This window comes from Callospermophilus lateralis, chromosome 2 (assembly GCF_048772815.1).
Source record: "Callospermophilus lateralis isolate mCalLat2 chromosome 2, mCalLat2.hap1, whole genome shotgun sequence".
Classification (NCBI taxonomy): domain Eukaryota; kingdom Metazoa; phylum Chordata; class Mammalia; order Rodentia; family Sciuridae; genus Callospermophilus; species Callospermophilus lateralis.
The window spans coordinates 153,677,538-153,704,210 of NC_135306.1; the positions used below are offsets into that span (position 1 = coordinate 153,677,538).

Below are 26,673 nucleotides of genomic sequence, written 5' to 3' on the forward strand. Positions count from 1 at the left end.
GCCCTTCTTCTCTTTGTCATACACATTTGTTTGCTGAAGTTTCTTCCAATTCGTGTTCTACTTTAAAAGGTAATTTTTATTTTACTTTTATTTTTGATTGACACATAGCAATTATATCTATTTATGGGGTACTATGTTACATGTTAGTGTATATATATATATATATATATATATATATAGTGTAATGATCAAATAAATGTTATTAGCATACATATTACTTTAAGCATTTATCATTTCTTTGGGTAAGAGCATTCAAAATTCTCTTCTAGTTATTTTGAAATATACAATGCATTCTTTTTAATTGTAATCACCTTATTATGCCATAAGAAACCAGAACATTTTCCTTCTGTCTCATTTTAACAATGTACCCAGGCACCAGCTTCTCCCCATCCATCACCCATCATCAGGTGATGAATGCTCTGTTCAGCCGGGGATTCCACACATGAATGAGATCATGGGCTATTTCTCTTTCTGTCACTCCTTTATTTTATTTAATGTAATGTCCTCCAGGCTATTTTCATTGGACACCATATTTTTCATTCCCATGGAACCCAGTTTTTCTCTCCTTCCCTCAACTCTTTGTAAAGAACCTCCATGCTGCCAGGCATAAGTGAAGCCTATAATCCCAATGATTTGGGAGACTGAATAAACATAACAGCCTTTTTTCCCCAGCATCCTAAGCAGTTTGATCTCAAGTATGAGGCCAGCTCAGCAAATTAGCAAGACCCTGTCTCAAAATAAGAAATGGAAATTGCTAGAGATGAAGCTCAGGGGTAAAGTGCTCCTGGATTCAATCTTCAGTACCCCCCCCAAAAAAGAACTTCTATGCCATATATTTTGGGCACTACTAAGTGACCTTATTGTACTTGGGGATGTTTAGTTATAAATGACACAAAGTGACAGTTCTGATCCTTTTCATCTTCTCAGGAAATATAATATATCTTAATCAAGGAACTAATTATGGAGCTTTCCTCACCCAAGACTTGGTGTTCCTAGTCTTTCTTAAAGACACCAGGCATAATTAACATTGGAAGCATGGACTATGAAACCACTCAAACTCTCTGAGCAGTGAAGACTGAATCAAAGGAAGAGGTTAAAAAAGCCAAGGTATAGGACCAGAAGTATCTGATGACCTTGATGACAAGGGCCATGTGATGATAAGAATGTCACTATACTCCTAGCTCTCATTGACAAACTAGGGAATTAATTTCCAGATGGGAAAATGACAAGTATGGACAGAGCCATGAGCACTCTAATTAATCAACTGAGAAGATGACAACTGCCAACAGCAAATATCTGTTGAGCCCCTTTCAGACTAGGAAGATTCCAAAATCAAGAGATGGATTCTGACTGTCATTACTTATGGAATGTGTTGTGGAAAATATTAAATTAGATGTCCCTTCCACTGGAACATAAAAGGGCTAAACCACTGCTTCTGCTTCAGAGTTCTTTGAATTTAAAAGTAAAAGTCAAGGTACTGATAGTGAAATCACATTTTTCACATATTATAGAAATAATTTTATTATGTCATAGTTGTGACAGATTCAACATCATTAAACAGCATCCATCAAAAATATTTATTTAAACACCTATTAAAAGTCATAAACAATGACATCACTCTAGTAAAATGCCATAGGTTAGACCAGATATACATAAGGTATAAGGAATATAAACATTCAAAGTGTGGCGGGGGCGGGGGGCAGGCACCAGGGGTTAAACTCAGGGGCACTCAACCACCAAGCTACATCCTCAGCCCTATTTTGTATTTTATTTAGAGACAGGGTCTCACTGAGTGGCTTAGTGCCTTGCTGTTGCTGAGGCTGACTTTGAACTCATGATTCTCCTGTCTCAGCATCCTGAGGCGCTTGAATTACAGGCATACACTACTAGGCCTGGCTACTATTTTGTTTCTATTCATTTATAATGCATATGATATTTCGACTGATCAATAACAAAATTTCACATAAAACTGTACTTCAGTAAAATTAAAATCTATTTTAGAGTAAAACAGTATAGGTCATTATAATCATTAAACTATAAAGAACATACTGGTATGAAAATATGTGCAAATACAATCATTTCCCTGCATTCTATTGGTGTATTACTGTTGTATAAATATAATCATTTTAAATTCATTTCTTAGTTATATTTTTGTGAGTCTGAAGTGTTTAAGGCCTTGTATTAAAGGCTCAAGAGTTAAATAAGATCATGCTCCCTGGACATGAGTTGCTTATAGTCTAATAGAGAAGATAAATTAACCAAACCAATATGACTAAATTATATTCTGAGTACAGTGGGAACATAAAACAGGTGATAAACAGTACTACTTAAGGTTAAATTACAGAAAATTCTTAAAATACTAGACAATGGTTTGTGAATGTGATATTTTGAAGCTGGACAGAATGGTCCATTTGTCCTTCCTGAATAAAAATAATATGAGAAAATGGACCAGACACAGGGGTGCACATCTGTAATTCTAGCAACTCGGAAGGAGAATTACAAGTTTATTCAGATTGGGAAACTTAGCAAGACCCATTCAAAATTAAAAGATAAAAAGGGCTGGGGATATAGCTTAGTGGAAAAAGCAGCCATTGATTCAATCTTCAGTACCACAAAAAAGATACTACTAGTACTATTAATAATAATAACAATAACAATAATGATAATAATATGAGGAAATAAGCTGAATATTTATATATTATACAAATTTTAGAGCAATTTACTTTAGTTAACTTCAAAACAAGCCTATGAAGTAGAAAATCAGAGATTGTTATATCATTTTATAAATAAAAAATTAAGACATATAGAGGTTCATTAACTTATAGAGGATCTTCTCATTTTATACTGTCTCTGTGGGGGGAATTGTGCAGTCTAGAGAAAGAGGAAACATTCAGAAATGAAACAGCCCTTTGCTTCTCTATCTCTTGAGATGTTTCCCTCTCTCTTTCATATCTGTCTGCTTTCCCTTGATAGAATCTGAGCTTCCAAGGGTAGCAGTATATAAACTTTCTTCTCTAATTTGAGAAGAGAGTTTATATGCATATCTATTAATTTGCTCAATCATTATCTTCTCATTTATTCATTATCACTTACTCAGCTACTTGTTCACTTATTCTTGCATTATTACACAAGCACCACCAGATATCTAAATGGAAAGCCCTTGGGAGATTTCCTGAGGATGGACAGAGTACAATAAGAGAAGACTGCTACCCTTGGAAGCTCAGATTCTATCAAGGGAAAGCAGACAGATATGAAAGAGAGAGGGAAATGTCTCAGGAGATAGAGAAGCTAAGGGCTGTTGGCTTCCTGGAAATGAAGCCAAGTGCCTGCATCCTTCCTGGCCTCCCCTGTGAAAAGAAATCCTGGGAATCCTAAAGCCCAATTCTGACTACTTCAATACCAAAGCTGTCAAAGCCACATTTTTTCAAATACCGTGTTGGCAAAGACCCTGGCTGAGGACAGGATCAAAAATCAACCACCCACACTAAACTTACACATTGGAAATGTTATATACCTAGCACTTAATCACTCCTATTTGTGCCTGTCTCCTTAAGAGTTGTGCAGGCCCAAAACCAGAATGTAACTAAAATCTTTAATTTTGTTCCCAACTCCTCTGAAAATCCCTGTGAGGATGCTAAGCATTCTTGTGATTATTTTTCACAAAAGACCATTTTTCTGCCTCTAGAGAATATTGATACAGCAATTTGTGGTTAAAACCCAAGACAGCCCTGGCAGGCACCAGCCTGATGTTTATTTAAACAAGAATTAATCCTAGAACTTGAAGGGCGTCGCCCACATTTCCTGATTGTTCTGTTCCTACTGTGAATCTGCCTGGCGATTCTCCCATCACAAGATCACCCTATGCTTGTAGATCTGCCAAGGAGTCAGAGCTTGAACCTGAAAAGCATCTTCAACAGTCTGCGGCGTATTTCCTTTGTCTTAATGGAGTAGATGACAGGATTCAGCATGGGAGGCACAAAGAGGTAGAGGATGGACATTAGAATATGGACAGCATGGGGTAAGCCAGCCCCAAAGCGATGCACAATGGACACACTGACCATGGGCACATAGAAGATGAGCACAGCCAAGAAGTGGGACACACACGTATTGAGGGTCTTAAGGCGCTCCTCCCGAGAGGCAATGGCTAGCACTGATCGCAGGATGAGTGCATAGGAGATGAGGATGAGTGCAGAGTCCAGGCCAAAGGTGAGCAGCACAATAGACAGCCCATAATGGCTATTGAGGGAGATATCAGTACATGCCAATTTAATCATATCCACATGAAGGCAGTAAGCATGGGAGAGAACATTCTGGGCGTGGCAGAAGGGCAGTCTGTGCAGCAGCAGTGGGAAGACCAGGATGAGGGCAAAGCTGCGGAGGACAGTCCCCAGGCCCATGGCCAGGATGCGGGTATTGGTGAGCACTGCAGCATAGCGCAGCGGGTTGCAGATGGCCACGTAGCGATCGACACTCATAGCCAGAAGGATGCCAGACTCTGTCCAAGAAAAGAGGTGGATGAAAAACATTTGAACCAAGCAAGCATTAAAGGTGATCACTCGGGCACGGAAGCAGAGGGCAGCCAGCACAGTTGGCAGTGTGGACAAGGACACTCCCAAGTCATTGACTGAGAGCAGGGACAAGAAGTAGTACATGGGCTGGTGCAAGCTCTCTTCCTCCTTTACAATGAGGAGGATCAGGCTGTTGCCCACGATAGAGATGGCATAGAATAAAAGGAGAGGAAGGGATAGCCAGGGCTCCATTGCCTCCATCCCTGGAAAACCAGTCAGAATAAAGCTGGGAGCATCAGAGGAATTGATCCTGAAGTTGCCCATGAGAGAATGAGGACATTAGTTATCAGTCAGGTGGATCTTTCAGAGAAACTACACCGTACGTTTAAGATTGTTACTGTTCCTAGAGAGGAAAAAAAAACAACGCCAGAGTTTATAAATTGCGATTCCATTCATGAAATTCACTGATGGAATGGGCAGTTGATTATGAAGTAATAGCTGTTGAAATGAAGGCTTCTTTTTTAAACCACTTACAGAAGAGTAGATTTCAGGGCAGTTACCCATCTCATTTGTTTTCACTAGTAGACAATTAGACATCTGCCTTAGGAACATTCTGTTGGCAAGCTTTCAGACAATTCAAATTTCAGAGCTATGATCATAACTAATGTACTAGAAATGTTAATATTTACAGCCATTCTACAAGATTTGTGAACAAATGTGCAAAAAAGAGAAAGGAATCACCCCAAGTTTTCTGGTGTCAAAGTTACATTACATTACATTACATTTTGTACATTCATACAAAAATATGAATGCTGTAATACCATTCAATCCCAAGGTCCTTATATATTCCAAGACCCACCATGTCTTTGTAGGATGCCTGGAAAATAAATAGCTCCTAAGAGGCATTGTAGTGTTTCAGTTAAGGGTTTGAGTCCCAGTGTAGCTACAATTTACCAATGTTACATTAGGAAGTTTTCTTAAACTATTGCCTTTACTTATAAAATAGGGCAAAAATAGAGTTGTTGTATAGACATACAGATATACATATGTTAGAGGAGAGAGAGTGAACGAGGGAAATTGGATTTATCAAGAGAGAATTTGAACATATCAAACCAATTATTAAGCATTACATATATATACTATAACATATATATTGCTTTTAGTTTATTGTTGCTATTTAAAACAATGTTTATATGGGAAATTTATTATACTTTGTGTTTTCTTTAACAAAAAAAGTGTATGTGTTACATAAAAATATTTCAAACCATTTATCTTCACATAGTAGTTAGTGGTACAGCTAACTACTGTACGAAGACTTAAGAAAGAAAAATTATAACATTAAAAATATTCCACCCACCACCTTAGTTTTCCTATGAACTTATAAAAATGGCATTATTTCATGCCCATAGCAGGTTATTGTTACTTCTCTTAGAAACATTCTCACCCAGGAATTCTTACCTTACATCAGCCCAAGCAAGGTTATGAGAAGATGATAAAGACACAATACAAGGCATTCTACATCCTTCCCTCACTCTCTTGTGCACCATGGAATTTCAGGAATAGCATTTGGGGAAGGAACTACATTTAAGGATACTTCATGCTATTTCTGTGGCATACCACAAAACCTTTGCAATACCCTGTAAAAATGTAGCTACACCTGCCAATTTCATAACTTAGGTATTAGATTCCCTTCTGCCTCTCATGAATTATTCTGAATACTTGAGTGTAATTACCTATCATTGAGTAATTTATTATAACACTGGAATATTTATTATTTTATATGACCCTCAGGAGAGAAATATATTTTTCTCTGTTTAATCACATTAGTCCTCATAGTGGAATTATCTACTAGGGGTATAAATATCTGAGAAAGAGTCCCAAGGACCTAATCCTAAGCAGTAGCACTGGATATAAAGAGGCAAGAAAGAGGAACCAGATGATCTCTGAGAAACCTGTCCCATGCAATGATCCCCCATCATTACCATGTAATGCAAAGTAATAGGCATTGAAGATTCTAGAGAAGATGATCTCGAGGCCACCCATCTTCTTGAACAACACACATAAGTCTCATTCCACCAAGTAAAACACTTTTCACCATAAGGAAGTCTAAAATTGTCTTAAACTAAAAACCTCTGCAGCAGAATAAGGATGGATTTAGTATCTCCTTCCTGATGTACCTGGAAATGATGGAGTGCAGCTGAGTGGCCTCTGCTGACAGGGTCCTTTCTGTTTCCCTATATTTTTCCCTATGTTCACATTAAGCAAAAAGCGGGGAAAGAGTGAGGAGGAAAATGACAAAAGAGTAAAAGAGACAGAGATAGGAGAACAGGGAAAAGAGAGATGGAAAATAGGCAGAGAGAAAAGGATGAAAAAGATATAGGAAATAAAATGGAGGTGAGAAGGGGCAGGTGAGAAAAGGGAAGCAAGATTGAAGGAGTTTTAGTGAGGTAGATAAATAGAACAGCTACAAGGCCATGCCCCAACCTGTCTCAGGTGCTCCTGGAGAAGTGGGCTGTGCTGTCCCCAAGCCAGGCCAAGGCTGTGGAAGACCCCACACTCATACCACAGTTCACAGAAGCCGAATGTCAACCTCTGAGCAGTGGAAGGGCTATAGTGAGACCTAATATCCCCTAGACAAAGTCTGCTGGGAATAGGCTTCTCACAGCAGGATCCCAGTGTTTACCTCCTGCTACCTGTTCCCTAAGGTGGTTCAGACCTCTGTGCAAAGACCAAGGCAACACTGCCAGTCTTCCCAGCCAAGCAGGGCGTATCTGCCAGCACACCATGTCTCATGGTTCCTGTCATCGTGTAAGCAATATGTCATTAGGATCCTCTGCCAAATAAAACTGGTAAATGATGCCCTTAAACCAGAAGATTCTGGAGGGATTTAGAAGAGCTGAATTTATATATATATCATAAAGTATATTTACAATATAGGGCAATGGTAGACGTCTGGCGCTCTCAGCTCTGGTTTAAAGTTGAATAAGTCAGAGCTATTAAAGGGACACTTCATGAAAAAAGTATAAAGAGGACTGGGGATGTGGCTCAAGCGGTAGCGCACTCGCCTGGCATGCGTGCAGCCCGGGTTTGATCCTCAGCACCACATACAAACAAAGATGTTGTGTCCGCCAAAAACTAAAAAATAAATATAAAAAATTCTATCTGTCTCTCTCTCTCTCACCTCTCTCTTTAAAAAAAAAAAAAAACTTTCAAGAAAAAAGTATAAAGAGTCAAACAATGATTTTTTCAAACACTTTCACCTAAAGAACTTTTTTGAAAGTTGTTATTAAAAAATTATCAGGAAGCTATGTTATTATTAAAAAGCTAAATACATTCAAACAATTGAAGTACTATATTTAGTAATTGCAAGTAAAATGTAAATGTTTCAAACTCACTGTATGATGCTTAAGGACAAAAAATTAATGTCGTATGCATTTGTGTTTGTATACTTTTAGAGAAGATGTACACCAGAAAAGATAGTCATTATTCAATTAAAATTATTTTTATCAAGTAATTTCATATATTTTGAAGTGAGGGGGGATAGTAGGGGATAGGAAAGGTAGCAGAATACAACAGTCACTAATATGCCATTAGGTAAAAATGTGAGTGTGTAACCAATGTAATTCTGCAATTTGTATTTGGGGTAAAAATGGGAGTTCATAACCCACTTGAGTCAAATGTATGAAAGATGATATATCATGAGCTTTGTAATGTTTTGAACAACCAATTAAAAAAAATGAAGTTGTATTCAATATGATTTAATCTTGTAAAATGTTTCCTATTTCTTAGTAATATATAGTTTTCTCTTATGTTACATAATAAATAATCGATCCTCAATACCACATAAAAATAAAAAAAAGATATTGTGTCCATCTAAAAAAAAATTATTGTAAAGTCTGACAAATGAATGGGAATATTTCTGATCTTTATATGCTTAATATTTATTCAATCTCAAAATACTATACAAGTATAATGCACACATGTGTACCTAGGTACTGCAAGTTGACTGTGTTGCACGTTAAGCTCGTCTTTTGGCTCCACCACCCTGTCTGTGCTCTGCTTTCCCATGCTCAGGTGGGATCACACTTTTTCTTTGCCTGCCAATTGCCTGTCAGGTTTTGCCAACAGGAAGCATTAGAGGCAGACTGGAACATTGGAAGAGGCTTAAGGGATCCTATTCATATTGTTTTTTGTCAGTGTCACCCAAGAATCTGTTTTTTCCTAAGCAAAGCAGTTAATTCTAATAGAAGCAGTGGTTTCTGCTTACATTTTTATTTGTCCCTTATTTTTCAACAACCTCAACATGTCCCTCAATGTACCAGCATCACCTGACTGGACTATCTCCTTAAAGATCTGTGCATCACCTCTGTGAGTCTCCTCCTCGAGTTTCAAATAGCCAGAAACTACTTTCTTGGGACAGTTACTGATTAATTATAGCAGCTACTCTTATTTAGGGCATAAATCCTGCATTATAGAAAAAAAGTCATTCCCAACCAAGTTATTTATGTGGATAATTTCTTACAGCTTAATTTTTATAAATAAAATTGAGAATAACTGAATGTGAAATTTTCCTCATTCCATTGGTCTTGACTTGTAGACATGTAAAGTAACTTTGGAGAAAAAAGAAAGTTCTATAATTTTCATTAAGAAAAATATTTCCAAAAACATATTTAATAATGCATGAAAAATTATGGTATTATGTAAAAATGTGGATGTGTAACCGATGTGATTCTGCAATCTTTGTAAAGTTTTGAATAACCAATAAAAAAAAATAAGACACTGGAAATACAACAATAAAAAAAAAATAATGCATGAAATTTAAAGATTTTAATATTGCTTTTATTGAAGTATCACCATGATAATTGCAATAAAATATTTTTATGTTGAATCCTATTATTTTAGAAAAAAATAATTCCAATTTATATACATCTTTTAAAAATTTTTTAGAAGTTGATGGATAATTATTTTATTCATTTATTTATATGTGGTACTGGGACTTGAACCCAGTGCCTCACACATGCTAGGCAAGTGCTCTACCACTGAGCCATAACCCCAGCCCTCCAATTTATATACATATTTTAAGTATGGGAGTTATCATCATGAGATATAAAAGTAAAAAATGAATAGATAGGATAATGAACCAATTCCAAGAAGACAAAATAATAATATTAAATTTCTGACATTTCAGAAAAACTTTCTCATATATTTTAAATAAATAATGGCAAATGTAATACTTCTAGATGTCCATTGGTACATTTAAAATAGTGATATTAGAGGTTCATTTTTAAATGTCAAAATTCACAATACACTGAAAATTACATATTTTTTCTAATATTTATGCTTTTAACGATAACTTCTAGATGTCTACTCAAAAGTTTTTGAAGGGGAATGTACGCATCTATTTATTTTTGCATTTCAATTCATAGTACACAATGGAGCACAATTTTTTATTTAAGGAAATGAATAAGAATCTTGAAGAAAACTGGTTTGGATTAATTTGACAGGAAAATGAATGTTGTAAGAGCAAAGTGCTCTGAAATGAAGGAGAATGAATGAATCCTGAAAGAGGGCTCTGATAGATGTAAAAACCTTCCTGACATTAGATGCTAACTGTCATGAGATACAGTGAAGTTAATTCAGACCAGGCACTGATGTTATTTCCTACAAGGACTGGCTTTGTGGGCACACAACATGAGCAATTGCAATGAGTCATGCTCAGAAAACTCCTATACTTTATTTACTACTCTGCTATCATTGCAAGTAATTATTTTTATCTTGGAACTTGCATTTTGTCCAAATGTGCATAATGCCACCAGTCTGATAGTGCCACACTATGTGTACATGTCCAACACCATTATTTGCTGCACTATTCACATCAGTCTTTCACCATGCCCTTATAAGCACAGAATTCTGGTTGATTCACCCTGAGTGAGAATTCAATGAGGCTCATTAAGGTAAAGATAAAAAGACAGAAAATGGAGTCAAGGAAAGAAGAAATAAGAATGGAGAATAAAACACATAGATTAGATATATTTAATTTCCACTTTCATTACAAATGTACCAAAAAGTTTTCCTGGCCTCTTTCTTCTTTTATCAGCTACTTATTTTCTTTCTCTTCCTCAACAGACATACCACAAATCAAATCCCTAGAGAAGGCTACCTGATTTTTCACACCTGATTATCACAGAGGGAAGCAATAAATAATCTCACTTACCAAGACCTTCAACTAAAGGAGGCTGGAATAGAGAGATGAGCTGAAGACATTTTAAAAACTCAGAAAACTGAGAATGCCGGTTGCACATTCAGACCCTCCACTCCCTCATACCTCACACATCTAAACCTGCAGACATAGCTGTCACCTGCCTGAACACAACTTTGTATCCAGATACACACCTCCTGCCCAAGCCATCACACAACCATACTCTGCCACACAGCTTCTCACGGATACCACAGATCTTTACTCAGAACCCCTATCATCTCCTTCTACACCTGAAAGTGCATGTCTATTACTAAGGTAAGTGCTTAAAATCAGATTTACCAGCAACTGTTCAGTAAAAAATAAATAAATAAATAAATAAAGTAATCCAAGAGTTAAGTTACTGTACTGAAATCTAGGACTGAAAAGAGGACCTCAAAAACTCACCATCACGGAGACAAGATGCTGAGAAAAGTTTGGGAGGGAGGCCCATTGTGAAAAAGCTCAGTACCTTTTCCCTTGTTTCTCCAAGAAAGAAAACTAAAACCTGCTCTTACCCTAAACTTCCTAGTCCTCCCAATCCGTAGATGCAGAGAGAGTAGCAGATAAATTGCAACAACCATTTGAAAACATCCTTATGAAGCAAGAGTAGGCCAGGAAGAGAGGAGAAGGGAAGATCTAGTGATTTCAGGTCTCCAGACTCTGCCATTCAAGTTCCTTTCCCCCAACAGTCCAAGATCTTCTGTTATCATCACTGGAAATCTCATTGCAAACAGGAAGGGGCTCCTTAGTTGTCTTCACTTCTTTGAAGTTCAGATAAGAAGTACAGAAAAGTTATTGGAGTGTTAGAAATCGATATTAATTGAAATGGTTTTTTTTTTTTTTGGAAGAGGTAGAAATTCAATTATTGGCCATATTAATGAACTGTGGAATAAGAAACACCTAATTTCAGTTAAGATAAGAGACCCAATTTCAGTTCTGCAAGTAACATGCCTGTGATCTAAATTACATCAGTTCACTTCTCTGGACCTGATCTTCCTGTTAGAAAGGGGTATGAGTATTTAAACACTTTAGATTATAAGGAGATAAAGGACTTGCAAAAGGAGAAGGAGGGGGCATAGGAATGGGGAGGGAAAGTAGAGGTTTTATTCAGAGAATTCAAACATTTAATACCATGATATTAATCTTTGCTAACCTACAAAATCTTATGAACCTGGTAAGCTGGATGATGTCATTCCTAGTTTGGACATAATAAACTGAGACACAAAAAAAAGGTATTAGGATTTTTCCAGTGCTACTTAGTGAGCTGATAGAAAAGAAGAAAATGTCTACAGAATCATGCCCTTTCTAAATTGAATTTTTCCCCAAGAACAGAGAGATTTTTTTCAACGTCACACATCAATCTTGTTACAGAATTTGGACTGAAACTCAGGTTTACTGGCATTCTCTTCAGGGCCCTTTTAAGTACCAAAAAATATTAAGGAGAGAATGTAAATAATGCTAGCTATTTCTCTACAGTCAAAATAAAATTCTTTGTTATATATTTATGGTTAGTGGGGTAGAAAAGATGGTGGAATGAGACAGATATCATGACCCTAGGTACATGTATGATTGCACAAACGATCTGTCTCTATACCATGTACAACCAGAGAATTGAAACGTTGCACTCCATTTGTGTATGATTAATTAAAATGCATTCTGCTATCATGTGAAGCTAAATAGAACAAGTAAAAAATAAAGATATATAAAAAATATACTACCATTAAAAAAAAAGATCAGCACATCCTGCTTTCTCCCTTTATCAGTCTCTATTAACACCATTCTAATTTGGCCATATATTCTGTCATTACACTGATAGGCTTGCAGGGTGAGCTGACTTTGATACAGTTGAGCATGTTGTTGCCAAGAAAGCAAAGATGACTTTATCTCACTCTTTCTTCTATTATACCTAAAGGAATGTTTTTATCATTATAGGTATTAAATTAGGAATAGATATTAAATCATATCCAGGTTGTCTAGCTTCTTTTTTTGTTGTAGTTCTTAATTGCTTTTTTGGTATCAGGGTTTTTAACCACTGAGCCATATTCTCAGCCCTTTTTATTTTTTATTTTGAGACAGAGTCTCATTAGATTGCTTATGGCCTTGCTAAGTTGCTGAGACTGGCCTTGAACTTGGGATCCCCCTGCCTCAGCCTCTTGAATTTCTGAAATTACCACTGCACCATTGCACACAGTTTGTCCAGCTTCTTACAAGGCACTTCAGGAGAAATATAAAAGTAAGCATATGGCGTATATCTGGGAAGACAGGTTACAAAGTGAGAAAAAGGGTGAATGCATCATCAAATCATTGTCAAAAAGTTAAGGGCATGTTGTCCTTCAAAGAAATACTTTTCAGATGCTTGAACATGTAAAAAAACATTCTCCACAGTCTGATAACTATTATTTCACAGACAGGTCATAATTTCATGTGAATCAACCACATGCCTGTTGTTCCAGGGTAGACATACCATCAACCCTTGGAAGGAATCCTTGATTTGCTAGGAAGGATGTCAGCCTCCAACATCAGTGATAACAGTCTTCCAGACACTCTCGTTCTGACAGGGATCCCAGGGCTGGAGTTTGCCCATATCTGGATTGCAATTCCATTCTGTGCTGCATATCTGGTAACACTGCTTGGCAATGCTGCCATCATCCTTGTCATTATGACACACAGTGCCCTGCATGCACCCATGTACCTTTTCCTTTGTCTTCTCTCACTCACTGACCTGGCTCTCAGTTCAACCACTGTGCCCAAGACACTTGTCATTTTGTGGCTCCATGCAGGTGAGATTTCCTTTGCTGGATGCCTGGCCCAGATGTTTTGTGTCCATGCTATCTATGCTCTGGAGTCCTCAGTTCTCCTGGCCATGGCCTTTGATCGATATGTGGCTATCTGCAAACCACTGAGATACACAGTTATCCTCCACAATACAGTAATAGGCAGTATTGCACTTGTTAGTATACTCCGTAGTATAGCTTTTGTCTCCCCTTTCATTTTCCTGCTGAGGCGACTGCCCTACTGTGGCCACCATGTCATGGCTCACACATACTGTGAGCATATGGGCATCGCTCGGCTGGCCTGTGCCAACATCACTGCCAATATTGTCTATGGGCTGACTGTGGCCCTTCTGGCTGTGGGTCTGGATTCCATCCTCATTGCCATCTCCTATGGCTTTATCCTCCATGCTGTCTTTCGTTTGCCATCTCAAGATGCCAGACGCAAGGCTCTGAGTACCTGTGGCTCCCACCTTGGTGTCATCCTCGTTTTCTACATCCCTGCCTTCTTCTCCTTCCTCACCCACCGCTTTGGTCACAACCGAGTTCCCAAGCATGTGCACATCTTTCTGGCGAATCTCTATGTGCTGGTGCCTCCTGTACTCAATCCCATCATCTATGGAGCTAGAACCAAGGAGATTCGGAGTCGACTTCTAAGACTGTTTCTCTTGGGGAAGATCTCAACATGAATTCTAGTAGACCTTGGAGATAAGAATAATAAATGGGTAAGATTGCTTGCTAGATGCATTTCCATGAATGGAGATCTGTGATATGACAAGACTGGGTTTATGTGGTTGGAAATTCCAGAAGGAAGTAGATTGACCTGATGAAATGGGAGACTGGTTATCACATTGAACATGTTATGTTTCCACAGCTCCTTAAAGAACTCAAAAAAGCACAGAAAGATGATATTTTTCACTATTGTCTCAAAAGTGGCGGTGACCTAGTAAGGAGCAAGCCAGTTTCTCCTCTAATTAAAAAGAAAAAAACTATAAGTAAGTAGCAGAAAGATCAGTAGAGTAGAGGGAAGGGAATAGGGGGAAGGAGTAGGGAAGGGAAAGAGAAGTTCTGGGGACTGAATTAGAACAAATTATATTCCATGCTTTTATAATTACGTCAAAATGAATTCTAAGGTTATTTATAACCAAAAAGAAACAATTTTTAAAAGCAGAATAGGAGGGGCTGGTGTTGTGGCATCAGTGGTAGAGTGCTTGCCTAGCATATGTGAGGCACTGGGTTCGACTCAGCACGGCATATAGACAAATACAGTAAAAATCCGACAACGACTTAAAAAACATATTTTTAAAAAAGAATGGAGAAAGAGAGATATTATAGTATTGATAATCCAGGAAAAAAGAAAAACATGAGATCACACAGGAAATGCAATGCAAATTGAAAACAAGCTTTCCTAACTCACATTTATCTGCCAGTTTTTTTGCCTTGCCTCAAGCTGCTGTTTGTAAAGACTCAAAGTCTTTTTTCTCTGTCATGTTCCTTCTGAAAAAATTTACAGATCTTTGTTGAAGATGCTATATAAGGCAGAATTTGAGAACTACACTCTCTCTCTGGATGCTTCCAATATAAATGTGAAATAAACATGTTAATAAACGTGTTCGTTTTTCTCTTATTAAAAAAGACAAAGGATAAATAGCTGCTGGGTTTGTCAATTAGTTCGGCCATAGCTGAACTTAAGGTGGTTTCCCTGGAATGGGAGGGCAAATCCAAAATTGAGAGGAATTAGAGATAGAGTGTGTATAAAAACATTACTAAAACTGATTCCAGGAAGAAGGAATGTCCCGTAGAGAAGGAAGCCAGGACAAGGATGGTTTTGTTTACTTAATGGTAGCAAGGGGCAATGACCACTGTACACCTCTGCTTGCTACACAGACGACCTCAAGGCTAGTACAGCATCGCTGGGGCTTCATGTGGGCTGAGCACATCACACACCTGTCATCATGGTGCCCAGTACTGCCCCAATAGACTCTAGGTCCTAAAACTTTCAAGAAAGGAATGCCCTTGGTTCCCAGGACTAGGAGCCCATTCTGACAGAATAAGCAGCAATAAGACACTTAGAAATTCAGGAGGGTGGCAGCAACAACAAACAAAGCCCTTCAGTTTTCTTCAAGAATGGTCCCACTTTCCTCTCCTCTTTGCATGTTGGGAGATATTGTAAATGAAATTGGGTTTTTGTTTTGTTTTGTTTTGTTTTGGGCCAGGCCTTATGAAATCTAATCTCACTGTTATAAGGAGCAGGCCTGAAGATATGTTATGGGAAATTAAAGCATCCACTGAGCATCACAGACCTCGGTCATTGTTACCTGCCCATCAAACTTGAGGTGGGGATAGGAAAGCTTTTGGAGCAGAGAAAGGAGTAAATAACTGCATTTTTATGAATGCATATATGACAAGCACTGTGCTATATATCATTTCTGTTTAACTTAACAGAAATCTTTGCTAATACCCAATAGATGGCATTACCTTCATTTTAAACATGAGGAAACAGACTCAGAATGTCTGAGACATTTTAATAACTGATACTTATTAGCCTTTACTATGTTTCAAATATCTCCTGCTAGGAGATTCTCTTACAGTAATCCTATGTAAGGACTGGTAGGTAAAGAACAGCCTTCATGACATTCCAACTGTACACCAAACCCTCAGACCTCCATGCCTTTATTCATGCACTTTCCTCTACCTGGAATTTCTTTCTGGCTTATTCACCTGGCAAATGCTTACCCATCTTTTAAGACATTGGTTGAACATTACTTCCTTTATGAAGTCTTTATTGATAATCTCAAGAAAAATCTCTTTTATTCCCTTGCTTGTGATCTGACTATGCTTGGGACTAACCCTAGCTATGAGTATTGAATTGAGTAAGTTAGTGAATTAATGAACAAATAAGATGAGTTCTTTTATGAGAATAGTAGCCTATAAAAACACCCAGTGGCAAAAGTGAAGTCCGTCTGTTTCTTGAATAATAAATGCTAAAGGGACAGAAGCATGATTTTTAAGGAGAGAGAAAAACATACAAAAATGCTGAAAGTAGGAGTGAGAACAATTGCTCAATGCCTTTGCAACTGTTGTTCTGCTCCTAAAATACATGTCTGTGGGTACCATGTCTGCTCTCTAAAGTCCATGTTACTTCTGAACAAAAGTAAGAATCAGCACTACCCAAAAAGTTAGTGATAGAAACAGTCAGGTGTCAGGATTCCAGATTCCCATAGCCATATTTAAAATGGGTCCACTTTTGGGCACTATATTCAACAGACTGCAAAACTGTCAGAGACTTGAGATACTGGGAAAGAAATGAGTTCATGATTGGCCAAATGATGTTTCCAGTATTAGAAAGCAAGTCCCATGGTTTGTAATAATACTCTTCCATTACACCTACAAATCTATCAGCAATCCACCACAGTTTCTATACTACTCTCATTATCTCAACTGATGGATCAAGACCACATCATCCCCAAAGTGAAGCAATCCCAGAAGGATAGTTGACTACAAATCTCCTTGGTTTTAGTCCCATAGATGACAAAATTGAGCACAGAAGTCACTATGCCTCCAGGTTAGTCAGAAAGTTGTACACATGCTAGATGGTAAGTGGAAGCAAGGAAGGAGAAGAAAGCAGGGATGTAGAAAATGAGGATGACACCAAGGTGGGAGCCACAGGTACTCAGAGCCTTGAGTCTGGCATCTTGAGATGGAAGGTGAAAGACAACATGGAGGATAAAGCCATAGGAGATGGCAATGAGGACGGAATCCAGACCCGTGGCCAATAGAGCCACATTCAGCCCATAGGCAATATTGATAGTGATGTTGGCACAGGCGATGCTCATAGATATGCTCACAGTACATGAGAGGCATATTATGGTAGCCACAGTAGGGAAGATTAAGGATGAGACAACAGCTATAGTGTAGAACATACCCCAAAATACAATTCTGCCTATGGCAGTGTAGTTGAGAATGGTTGTATATCTCCATGGGTTGTTTATCTCAATTGATAACCATGTATCTATCAAAGGCAGTGGCCAGGAGAACAAGTACTTTGGAGCACAAGATAAAAAGGACACAAACCATCTGAGCCAGGGATCCACCAAAGGAAATATCATCTGCATGGAGCCATTAAATGTCCAGCATTTGGGGCCCTGTGGTGGCGCTGAAAGCCAGATCAGTGAGAGAAAGTGTAGCGGCACTCCCTTTCTCCACAGAAAAGTCTTAAGTGGGATTCTCCAGAAATCTTTACCATGGCTGGTTTTAGGACTGTCGACAGAAGAGTCTCTACAAAAGAGTTCAATGTAGATAAACTTCCTATTTTTGTGTTGCCCTATTTTGCTTGGCCACTGGCCGGGAAGAAATCAGCACTCCAGGGGCTGGACACCCCCTTGTAGTTTTTCACAAATATGCATCCAGTATATAGTTTGTAGAAATTTGTAAACAAGGCCTCTAGCCTTGAGCTGGGGTTTCACAGAGATGTCTACATTTCTAAGATAAGTTACCATTTGGGCTCCATGGTAACTGCTGGCAGGAGGAGGAAAGAAAGGGGACAAGAAATTTTCCCCCTCTCAGGTCCTTGAAGGTTTAACTTGCCCCAGAACAATGAAAGAAAAAGCTGCTTTTATGTGAACTTTTGCAGACTGTGAACTTCTAAGCCCCTCCCCTTACATGCTGGGTATAATTATTATGTGTGTATAATAAAGCAGACATTATTATTCTGTGTGTATGTATGTGAATGCATGACCAATGTGATTCTGCAACCTGGATACTCAGAAAAATTAGATATTATATCCCATCTGATTCAAATGTATGATATGTCAAGGTCATTGTACTGTCATGTGTAACTAATTAAAACAAATTTTAAAAAATAAAATTCTGAAACTACCTGAACTAGGGGTTCAGGGGATTGATTACAACAAAAGCTGTGCCCTCTAAACCTGGCTGCAGCCAAATCAAACTGTTTCCTGCTATCATCTGTGCCTTGCTTTGTCTGTCCCTACAACAAGAGAAGGCAAAGAAAGAGGTACATCGGTTCATGAAGGGCACTGTCCATCACAATGACAAGGATGAGGGCAGTATTCCAAGCAGTGCAACAAGATACATGACACAAGAAAGAATGGCAGTCGAGACACAGCAAGGCTCCTACCCTGAGACCTTTGTGAAAGCGAAAGTTTCAGAGAGACCATCACTTGTGACATTAAAGACTGTCTGGAACCCCGCCTTTCTGTCAGCCAGCACTGTAACTGCTACTTCAAGGAACAAACTAAGGAGCACCCAATTCCATTATTGAAGCACGTTTTCTCTATATGTATAGCTAAAAATGCTTCACAGCTGCCTCCATTTGATTTAATTATCTATTAAAGAACAGCTCTTCTTACATTGTCTCTCCTTTACCGAAACTGTAATATACTTTTTAAACATAAAGTTCCCAGTTGAAAGGGGTATGATTATGCATTGTTTTCTACATAGGGCAGGTAGATGCAGACCCCAGGTTATTAGATTTGTCTTAGTGTTTTAGTCACTATACTTTGATTCTTGGCTATACTCCTTCACTTCTAGATCTACAAACTTTTAAGTGAATTTAGCAGACACCTATTTCTTGTTCTTTTGAGTAGCTTATCAGATTTGGATAGAATGGACATAATAAACCAGGCATTCACCATAGGAAATCTCAACCTTTTACAGCGTATCCTTTTGGCATACTTGCTTTCTATTTGGCCCTCACTCTCTCTACCTTGTGACTTATTTGAAACAATTACTCCAATAGACTCCCACCTGCTCCCGGGCTTTTCTTCAAATGTCTCATAATGGAATATATTTTAAGAACCACTTTCTGAATTTCTCATTTTTCTATTCCCATAATAGCTAACATTTAAGTTTCTAAGGATATCATATTGTGAAAAAAAATTTTTTTTCTTTAAAAAAATCTGGGAAGTCATTTTATCTTGATATTTTGTTATTTTCTCTTATTTTTACATTTCTATGATTAAATATCTGTGTGCAGACTTTTGTCCATGATTGAAACTGTGTATAGTTTTGTGTTATGAAGCTATAGCTGGCACTTCTACTGTTGAGTAAAGATAATTCTCTGTGCCTCTAATTGTGGAAACTTATGACTTATGACTATGGAAACTTATGCAAATGGCTATCAAAGTTTATTTTCTTCATTATTTCAACTTTCTGGAGTCCTGTTTCATATCCTTCATATTATCTACTTTTACTGTAGTTTATGATGCCACAATGTGTCTCAGTGACTGTGTTTTGTTCTGTTTCACAGTGCCTGATAATACAGGTTGATGAATGCTAATGTGAGCATTGTAGGTTCATTTAACACATTCTGCCCAGTGTTCTTCCCCTTTTCTAGTATTTTAATCCTACTCCATTACTTGTATTGCAGAAAGGATTTATTTTAGTAGATACCACCAACTCTTATCTTCAAATGTAGTTTTCCCCACAGCTCCTCACCTAGTTTTGTCCTGCTAGAGAGCTAATCAGGTATGCAGGGCCTTCACAGTTGCTAATATCTTGAGGGATCTGCAGCCTCTACTCTGGACTGGCACCCTTGGATATGGCACAGGACAGATCTTCTCCATGGTTTCTTCTTGGAGACCAAAATCCAAGCTTGCATTCACCACAGCTGAGAGGATTTTGCAGCTTTGTCATCAAAGTCTTACTCCTTAAACTTCTGGTTTGGATTCCTTTATCATCCCAAAGCTACAATGCAATAAACTTAATGGGGAAGAGAATGATTTCCTGACATCAGTAAACTGCTCTCCATTAAGGTATAGCATGGCACAGTACCAAGTAATTCTGCTAACAATAATGCCAATAATGTCTTCCACCCTACTCAGGGGTCTAACTACTGGGACCTACATGATGATGGAGGAGGAAGAAGCCTACTTCTAGGATCCCAAAGTGCTTTCTTTCTATCATCCTCACTCTGTCCCAGGGACTCTTTCTTCCCTAATAAAAAACATAGGTAACTGATCTCAGAAATTAAGACCAACAAATTTGAATAACCCATGTACTAGAAAGGGGGGCCCCAGAGATATCTGGGGTACAGTCCGTCACCTCCACAACCTTCAGGCCCTTAGACTCATGGGGCATCAAAACACAATTGAGTCACAGAGACTACCTCAAAGACGTGTATCCCCCCAGCCCCGAGAGCATGAGACTCAATTGTTCAACCCAGACTTGACTGTCTCCTGAAGTACGCCCTGAATTTTTAGTTTTTCGTTTCCTCTTAACTTTCCAAATATGCTTCCTCTCTTCCATATTTCCATGAACTTTTATCCTTCTACATGTTTACCTTTAGTCACTGGTACTGTGAAGAATGATGAGTCACATCACTTACGGATCAAGATTTTTCGGTAAAGGTGGATTGGGGAATTGATGACTTTCACTGAGGTGTAAGAAACAAAGAATTTAGAATAAGGATGGACTGGGAAATCCTGAAATAGATTTGGAAATACTAAGCCAGAAATTCACCTGAGATACTCAGAAAGAAAGCTGGTACACTGGGAAAAGTACCAATATTAAACTAAGAGATTTAGGAATCATTATTATAGAAGAGTCAGAGTTGACTATGAAAGTGGCCAAATTCTCTGAAAGAGGAATAAAGAAAGAATTGTTAATAATGTACTCTCAGGAAACACCATTCTGTAAGGGAATGGATTAAAAATACATTAAACGAAGCATCTTCAGGAAACAAGTCCATAGATCAAATTCTAAAACATTTTTGTAATGTGGAAAAATGGAAACATTTCTGCACTTTAAGTCTCTTACTGGAATGGATGGTGAAACATCAGCATTGGAAAGGATGCTTCTTTGTACAAGAAATTCAGGGGCAAAAAAACTCAGAGATCATTTTCAATAACTAATAAGATAGAAAATTTGAGCATTTTGCAGGTTAAAAAAGAAGCCTGCATAGAAAGATAGAATGGTGCTTCAAAAGTAGAGCAGATTTCTGGCATAGGCAGATGACAAAGGAAGAACTTTAGCAAAGAGGTAAGTTACACGAATTCTGAAATATTGACTGTACCTTGAGACAAGGAAAACAAAGATAAAAGAATAAACAGTTTCAAGAGACCGTAAGGAAATTCATGGCTTCTTGGGATAGCAAAGGCTAGAATTCTAAGTCATTCTGGAGTGGAATAGAGATGACTCAGAATTTCCCCACCTCATGTTCAAAATTTAAAAAGACTCTGAGGTTGGAGAATAGATGAAGTTCCCAAAATCTTAAAACATGACCCATACTTTTCCAGATAATGCTCCATTTGCCCACCTACCCCTCAGTTTACATCACACGCAAGATCCAAGCAATCTTTTTAATGTAGAACAGGCTTGGGCAGTGAGACAAGAGCTGTCCAAATATGCTCACAACACAAGCAAGAGGAATTCCCAAAATAAGTGACTTCCCTCCCCCTCCCCTTCCCTCTCCTTTCCTTCCCTCTATCTAGGGTGGTGCAGTGTGGGCATCAGCTGGAAGGGCCTGGGCCTATGGCATTCCTAGCAGTCTCTCAATGGCAGCGTAGATGTCTCCATCTGTGGCCATCAGGGCCTGCAGGTTGGCGTCATGATTAGCAAAACCCAAGGCCTTCAGCTGCTCAAGTTCTTGATGGTAGCGATCTTCCGTGATAAGGTATGAGGATAATGAGGACTGGGTAGACTGCGAACAGGCATGGACCAATTCATGAAGGAACTGAAGAACAGCCAAGGTGGGTTGCACAGAGTTTTCTCTATGACCCCTATTTTCTGCGACTCCTCTAGCCCCACGTGGCCTAGCTGGGTCCCGTAAGAATGGACCTAGTGCAGGCACCTCCCTGGACAGTATTTGTAGGCCTTGTTCTATCTGTATCAGTGCCTGAAGTGCTCGCGGGTTGGTGAGAATGGAAAGTATTGGTATCTGATGATGCATGGGACTGCCAGTTGTCATCTGGTGTAGCAGACTTGGATTCTGCTGTAGGGCATACAAGAGTCCACGCAAAATAGAGGGTGAAGGTCTCAGCTGATTGGGTAGAGAATTTTTCTCTATGGACTGCTGGCTATCCTGAGAAGGAGGCTCCTGGCCTGAATGTATGTCTTGAATACCAGTCCTATGCCCTGAACTGGCCTGATTTGAGGCCATGCCCCTGACCTGGGTAACCACTCCTGTACTGACCTCTTGTTCCAATGGCCTAGCAGGCACAGAAGCAGTAGGAATGGTGGTGGGAGTATCAGAATTGCCACGAGCATTGGTTTCTCCTCTGCAAGACTCTGAACCTGAGATGTGGCCTTTAGAGACAACTAATAGGGCCAGAGTGGAGAGCATGAGCTGCTGGAGATCAGAGCAGATTGGATGCATGGCATTGTCACCACCTGGCACGGCCTTCAAGGCCTCCAGCCTCTTTTTCTCTGCCTCCAGGAGTTCCTGCTGCTGGGCTCGCTTCTGCACGGTTTCCAGAGTCTTGAGAGCTGGGTCGTGTTTCTGTACTGGCCTTGAGGATTCAGAAACATGGTTGCCAGGAACGTGGTTGCCAGGAACATGGTTTGCTTGTTTCTCATTGTCCAGACCTTGAATTAAAGGGTCTTCCAAGAACTGCACCACAGACTCTGGTGCAGTCATCAGGAGTTGAGTCAGCTGGCTAAAGAAGTCAGCCAGATCAGGTGAGCTCCGGGCCAGCCTACCAAGCCTAGTGAGCATCGAAGCCCCCTCGGAGGCTAGTGGTTCAGAACGATGGGTGCTGTGGCCTGTGGTGCCTGGCATAGCTCCAGGGATGGCTAACCCTTTCAAACGAGTCCTCACCACCAAGTGGACTGTAGTGCCATCCCGGATGCCCCGCTGGCTCAGTATATCTTGATCCCTAAGGATTTTTCCAGTGAAGATGAGTACCAATCGATCAATGTCACAGTGACGGCGTTCAGCGATCTGCTTTTTAAAGTGACGAACACTACTATCTTCTGCCAGCAAAAATTCCTGGCAGTCCCGTGGGGTCTTGACAGACACTCGGATGATACGTGATGACGGCTCCCTACCAGACACCAGCTGGCTGTCCCCTGCTTCTTTCCTAGCCCGTGCCATATTTCCTTGAGACCGAATGCTAGGCCACCTAAGGATACTGTGGGGCACAGACCTGTAGAAGCCTAGATGTGGCACTGAGTACACGTGGGTGCTGGGATCAGTAGATGTCCAGTGATGTCCTTTCACCCACGTCCTGCAGAGGCCACCTCCCCAGTGTAGCCCTGCAGCCACCTGGCTCCCTTAGAGGGGGCGGTTACTCCACTCCTGGACCAGCCTTTGGGGATATGGTGTCAGTGATGAGGTCACAGTTGAAAGGCAGGCATGAATGGGGGAAGGGCAGAGGTCTCTACAACCTGCTTGAGGTTAGGCTCTCTTTATGATTTGATTTTAACAGCAATAGAAAAATAATTAAGTGTCCTCCCTAGAAGTATGTTTCACACCATCCTGTTTCACTATTGAATATTCTACCAGTGGCATTTGGCGAATATGGCTGAATAGGAAAGTCACTGATCTAAGCATTAGCTTAGGAAGTACTAATTCTAGTCACTAAGTTACTATCAACTGATCATGGCCCAGCCAAGGTCTCAAGTCCTTGTTTCTGTATGAATGGAATGGCAATATGTATCATTATCCCACAGAGCCTCACAGAGATCAGTAGCTAGCTTGCACCCTGAGGCCTTTCAGGGACGAAGGAATCCATCTACATGTTTCTAACGACACCTTCATGTTCCCCAAAAACTTGTAAGCAAAATTACTTTCAGAGAAACAAACTGTGATCCCAACTCAGAGGATCAGGACTGAGACAAGAGAAATCTTGGTAAAATAACAGTATCTGGGTCATATGATTTAATTATTAGATTTAAGGTAACATATTTACTACAAAGGATACTTGTCAATTGGGAGGAGACTTATTTCAACTGTAAAAGCAGAAAACAGTGAGTCTCTGAGGCACTGTTTGGATCACTCCAGGCAAAGTCAAGTCTAATTCCTGCAGCGACTATTGATGACAGTGAAGATGAATGCATCACGTTATCTTAGGTTCGTAGCGTTAGTTCTCACTATTATATACTTAACCCTTTTCCTGAATCTGAAATTTTCAGGGACTATAAAATCAAATTTTGGCTGCCTAGAATACTACCTGCAAATTATCTTGCTGGATATGGGGAACATGAGCATTTAGATCCTTCTACAATCTTATCATTTATCATATATTGATATATATGTTCTTAAACAATGATTTGTTTTTGTTTGTTTGTTTGTTTGTTTTGATACTGGGAATTGAACTCAGGGGCACTTTACCACTGAGCTAAATCCTCAGCACCCCACACACACTTTTTTTTTTTTCTTTAATTTTGGGCCAGTCTCACTAAGTTGCTGAGGCTGGTGTCAAACTTGTTATCCTCCTGCCTTAGTCTACAGAGTCACTAGGATGACAGGTATGTGCTGCAGGCAAACACTGATTTGTTGGAATCAGCATCTCCATTGTCCAATCAATATCAAGATGAGGTAAGTTGTAAGTTCTGAGTTTCAAACGACCACCCACTCAAGAACTTTCTTAGTGCCTCATGACTCACTGACACCCAGCCAGACTACTGGGCCTCTCCTGATAATTCCCAGACCTCCAAACAGCTTCTAGCATGCCAAGTATTAGAAGCACACCCAGTTCCTTTTCGGATTCTGTTTTGGTTGCCCCCAGCAGGAGCAGGTATTTTAATTAATGGTTCTGACTTTCTCTTAGGAAATACATTAATGTGCAGCTGGGGTTAAAGTATCAAGAATCACCTTTTCATATCTGGTGTTTCTAGGGGATTTTCCCCTCATAGACCTGAGGTTAACCAACCCTTGCTCTCCTCTTCTACGGGCTCCCTTATCAGGGTTTGAAGAATAGCCAGGAGCAAGTTTTCAGAGGGAAATCAAGAATACTCTTTCGACCCAAATTTAGTTTCAGGTCCCTGTTAGAGATCTAGAGTTGCCATACATCAAAGCTGGAGATGCAGACCTGCTGTTCCTCAGCATGTATGGGTGTTATTGGAAACCATGGGACCAGCCCACCTACACTGACTGTGCAGACAGAAAAAACCATGTGGAGCCCAGAACTGATCCATATGCATGACTACTTGCTTTCACTGGGTAAATTTACAGAAATGGAATTACTCTTGGGTCAAAGAATATCAAAGTTTTAAGTTTATGCAACAATTTAAAGTGCTAGAGAGGCATCAAGGCCAATTTTTTATAGGAAGAATTTAAGATTTAAGTCAAGATGATTTAACAATCTTTTCTTATTAATGCAGAACTGTATGCAATAGTTGAACTCCATGCTAGAAATTTAGTCCCTAGGAGCCTTGCAACTAGCAGTTTTGTGTTAAGTCAGCTTTCTGTCACTGAGACAAATACCTGAGATGACTTATAAGAAAGACTTTATGTTGTCTCATGGTTTTAGAAGTTTTAGTCCACAGTCAGCTGATTCCATCACTTTTGAGCCTGTGGCAAAGAAGAGCATCATAGTAGGGAGCACAAGGTGAAGCCAATTTGCTCACCTCATGGTGACCAGGAAGTAAAGAGAGAAAAGGAAAACAGGGTCAGAGTCCCGATATCCCCTACAAGGGCACATCCCCAGTGACCCCACCTCCTTCTATCAGGTCCCACCTCTTAAATGTTCCACCAGCTCTCAAGAGCACCATTGGCTCAGGACCAATCCTTCAATACTGAGCCATGGGGGACACTTAAGATGCAGACCATAACAGCTTTTCTTTGTAAGTTTAGGCTCAAGTGTGTCCCGTGTCAGATGAGCAGCCTTAAGGGATTCTTTAAAATTGAAGAAGGAGAAAGATTATCTTGTGGTTGAGGCAACTGCCTAATATATCCCTAGCAGGTACTTGAGGTGTAACAAGTATTATATATATTATTTATTATTTATTATTATATATATTATTTATTGATTATAATTATAATCAATATATTATTTATTGATTATATATTATTTTTATTTATTGATTATATATTATTTATTGATTCTAACTTCTAAGCAGGGAGAGGAAATTAAAGTTAAATAAACAATGCATGCATATATATTTTAATATACAGGTGCATAATAAATTTACAAATTATTATTCACATAGGAATAATAATCAATAACTAATAAAACAAAGTATTAAGAACTGA

General features: G+C 39.1%; 3 protein-coding genes and 1 pseudogene across 3 annotated transcripts; 1 reads left to right on the forward strand and 3 right to left on the reverse strand.

Moving 5' to 3' along the window:
* Nucleotides 1-3,884: 3,884 nt before the first annotated feature.
* On the reverse strand, nucleotides 3,885-4,832 carry LOC143391401 (olfactory receptor 51I2-like). The gene has a single exon (XM_076844105.2). It carries the CDS (start codon nucleotides 4,830-4,832, stop codon nucleotides 3,885-3,887), a length of 948 nt encoding a protein of 315 aa, XP_076700220.1.
* An 8,417-nt stretch (nucleotides 4,833-13,249) lies between these two features.
* LOC143388815 (olfactory receptor 52D1-like) lies at nucleotides 13,250-14,206 on the forward strand. Its single transcript, XM_076842323.2, has one exon. It carries the CDS (start codon nucleotides 13,250-13,252, stop codon nucleotides 14,204-14,206), a length of 957 nt encoding a protein of 318 aa, XP_076698438.2.
* Nucleotides 14,207-17,083: 2,877 nt separating this feature from the next.
* LOC143388826 (olfactory receptor 52D1-like) lies at nucleotides 17,084-20,618 on the reverse strand (annotated as a pseudogene).
* A 1,390-nt stretch (nucleotides 20,619-22,008) lies between these two features.
* Nucleotides 22,009-23,571, reverse strand: LOC143388838 (ubiquilin-1-like). Its single transcript, XM_076842328.2, has one exon. The coding sequence runs from the start codon at nucleotides 23,569-23,571 to the stop codon at nucleotides 22,009-22,011; it is 1,563 nt and encodes a 520-aa protein (XP_076698443.2).
* Between the last annotated feature and the right edge of the window lie 3,102 nt (nucleotides 23,572-26,673).

Coding starts and splice junctions, on each gene's coding strand:
- LOC143388838 (XM_076842328.2), bottom strand. CDS start 23,571: ATGGCACGGGCTAGGAAAGAAGCAGGGGACAGCCAGCTGGTGTCTGGT.
- LOC143388815 (XM_076842323.2), top strand. CDS start 13,250: ATGTCAGCCTCCAACATCAGTGATAACAGTCTTCCAGACACTCTCGTT.
- LOC143391401 (XM_076844105.2), bottom strand. CDS start 4,832: ATGGGCAACTTCAGGATCAATTCCTCTGATGCTCCCAGCTTTATTCTG.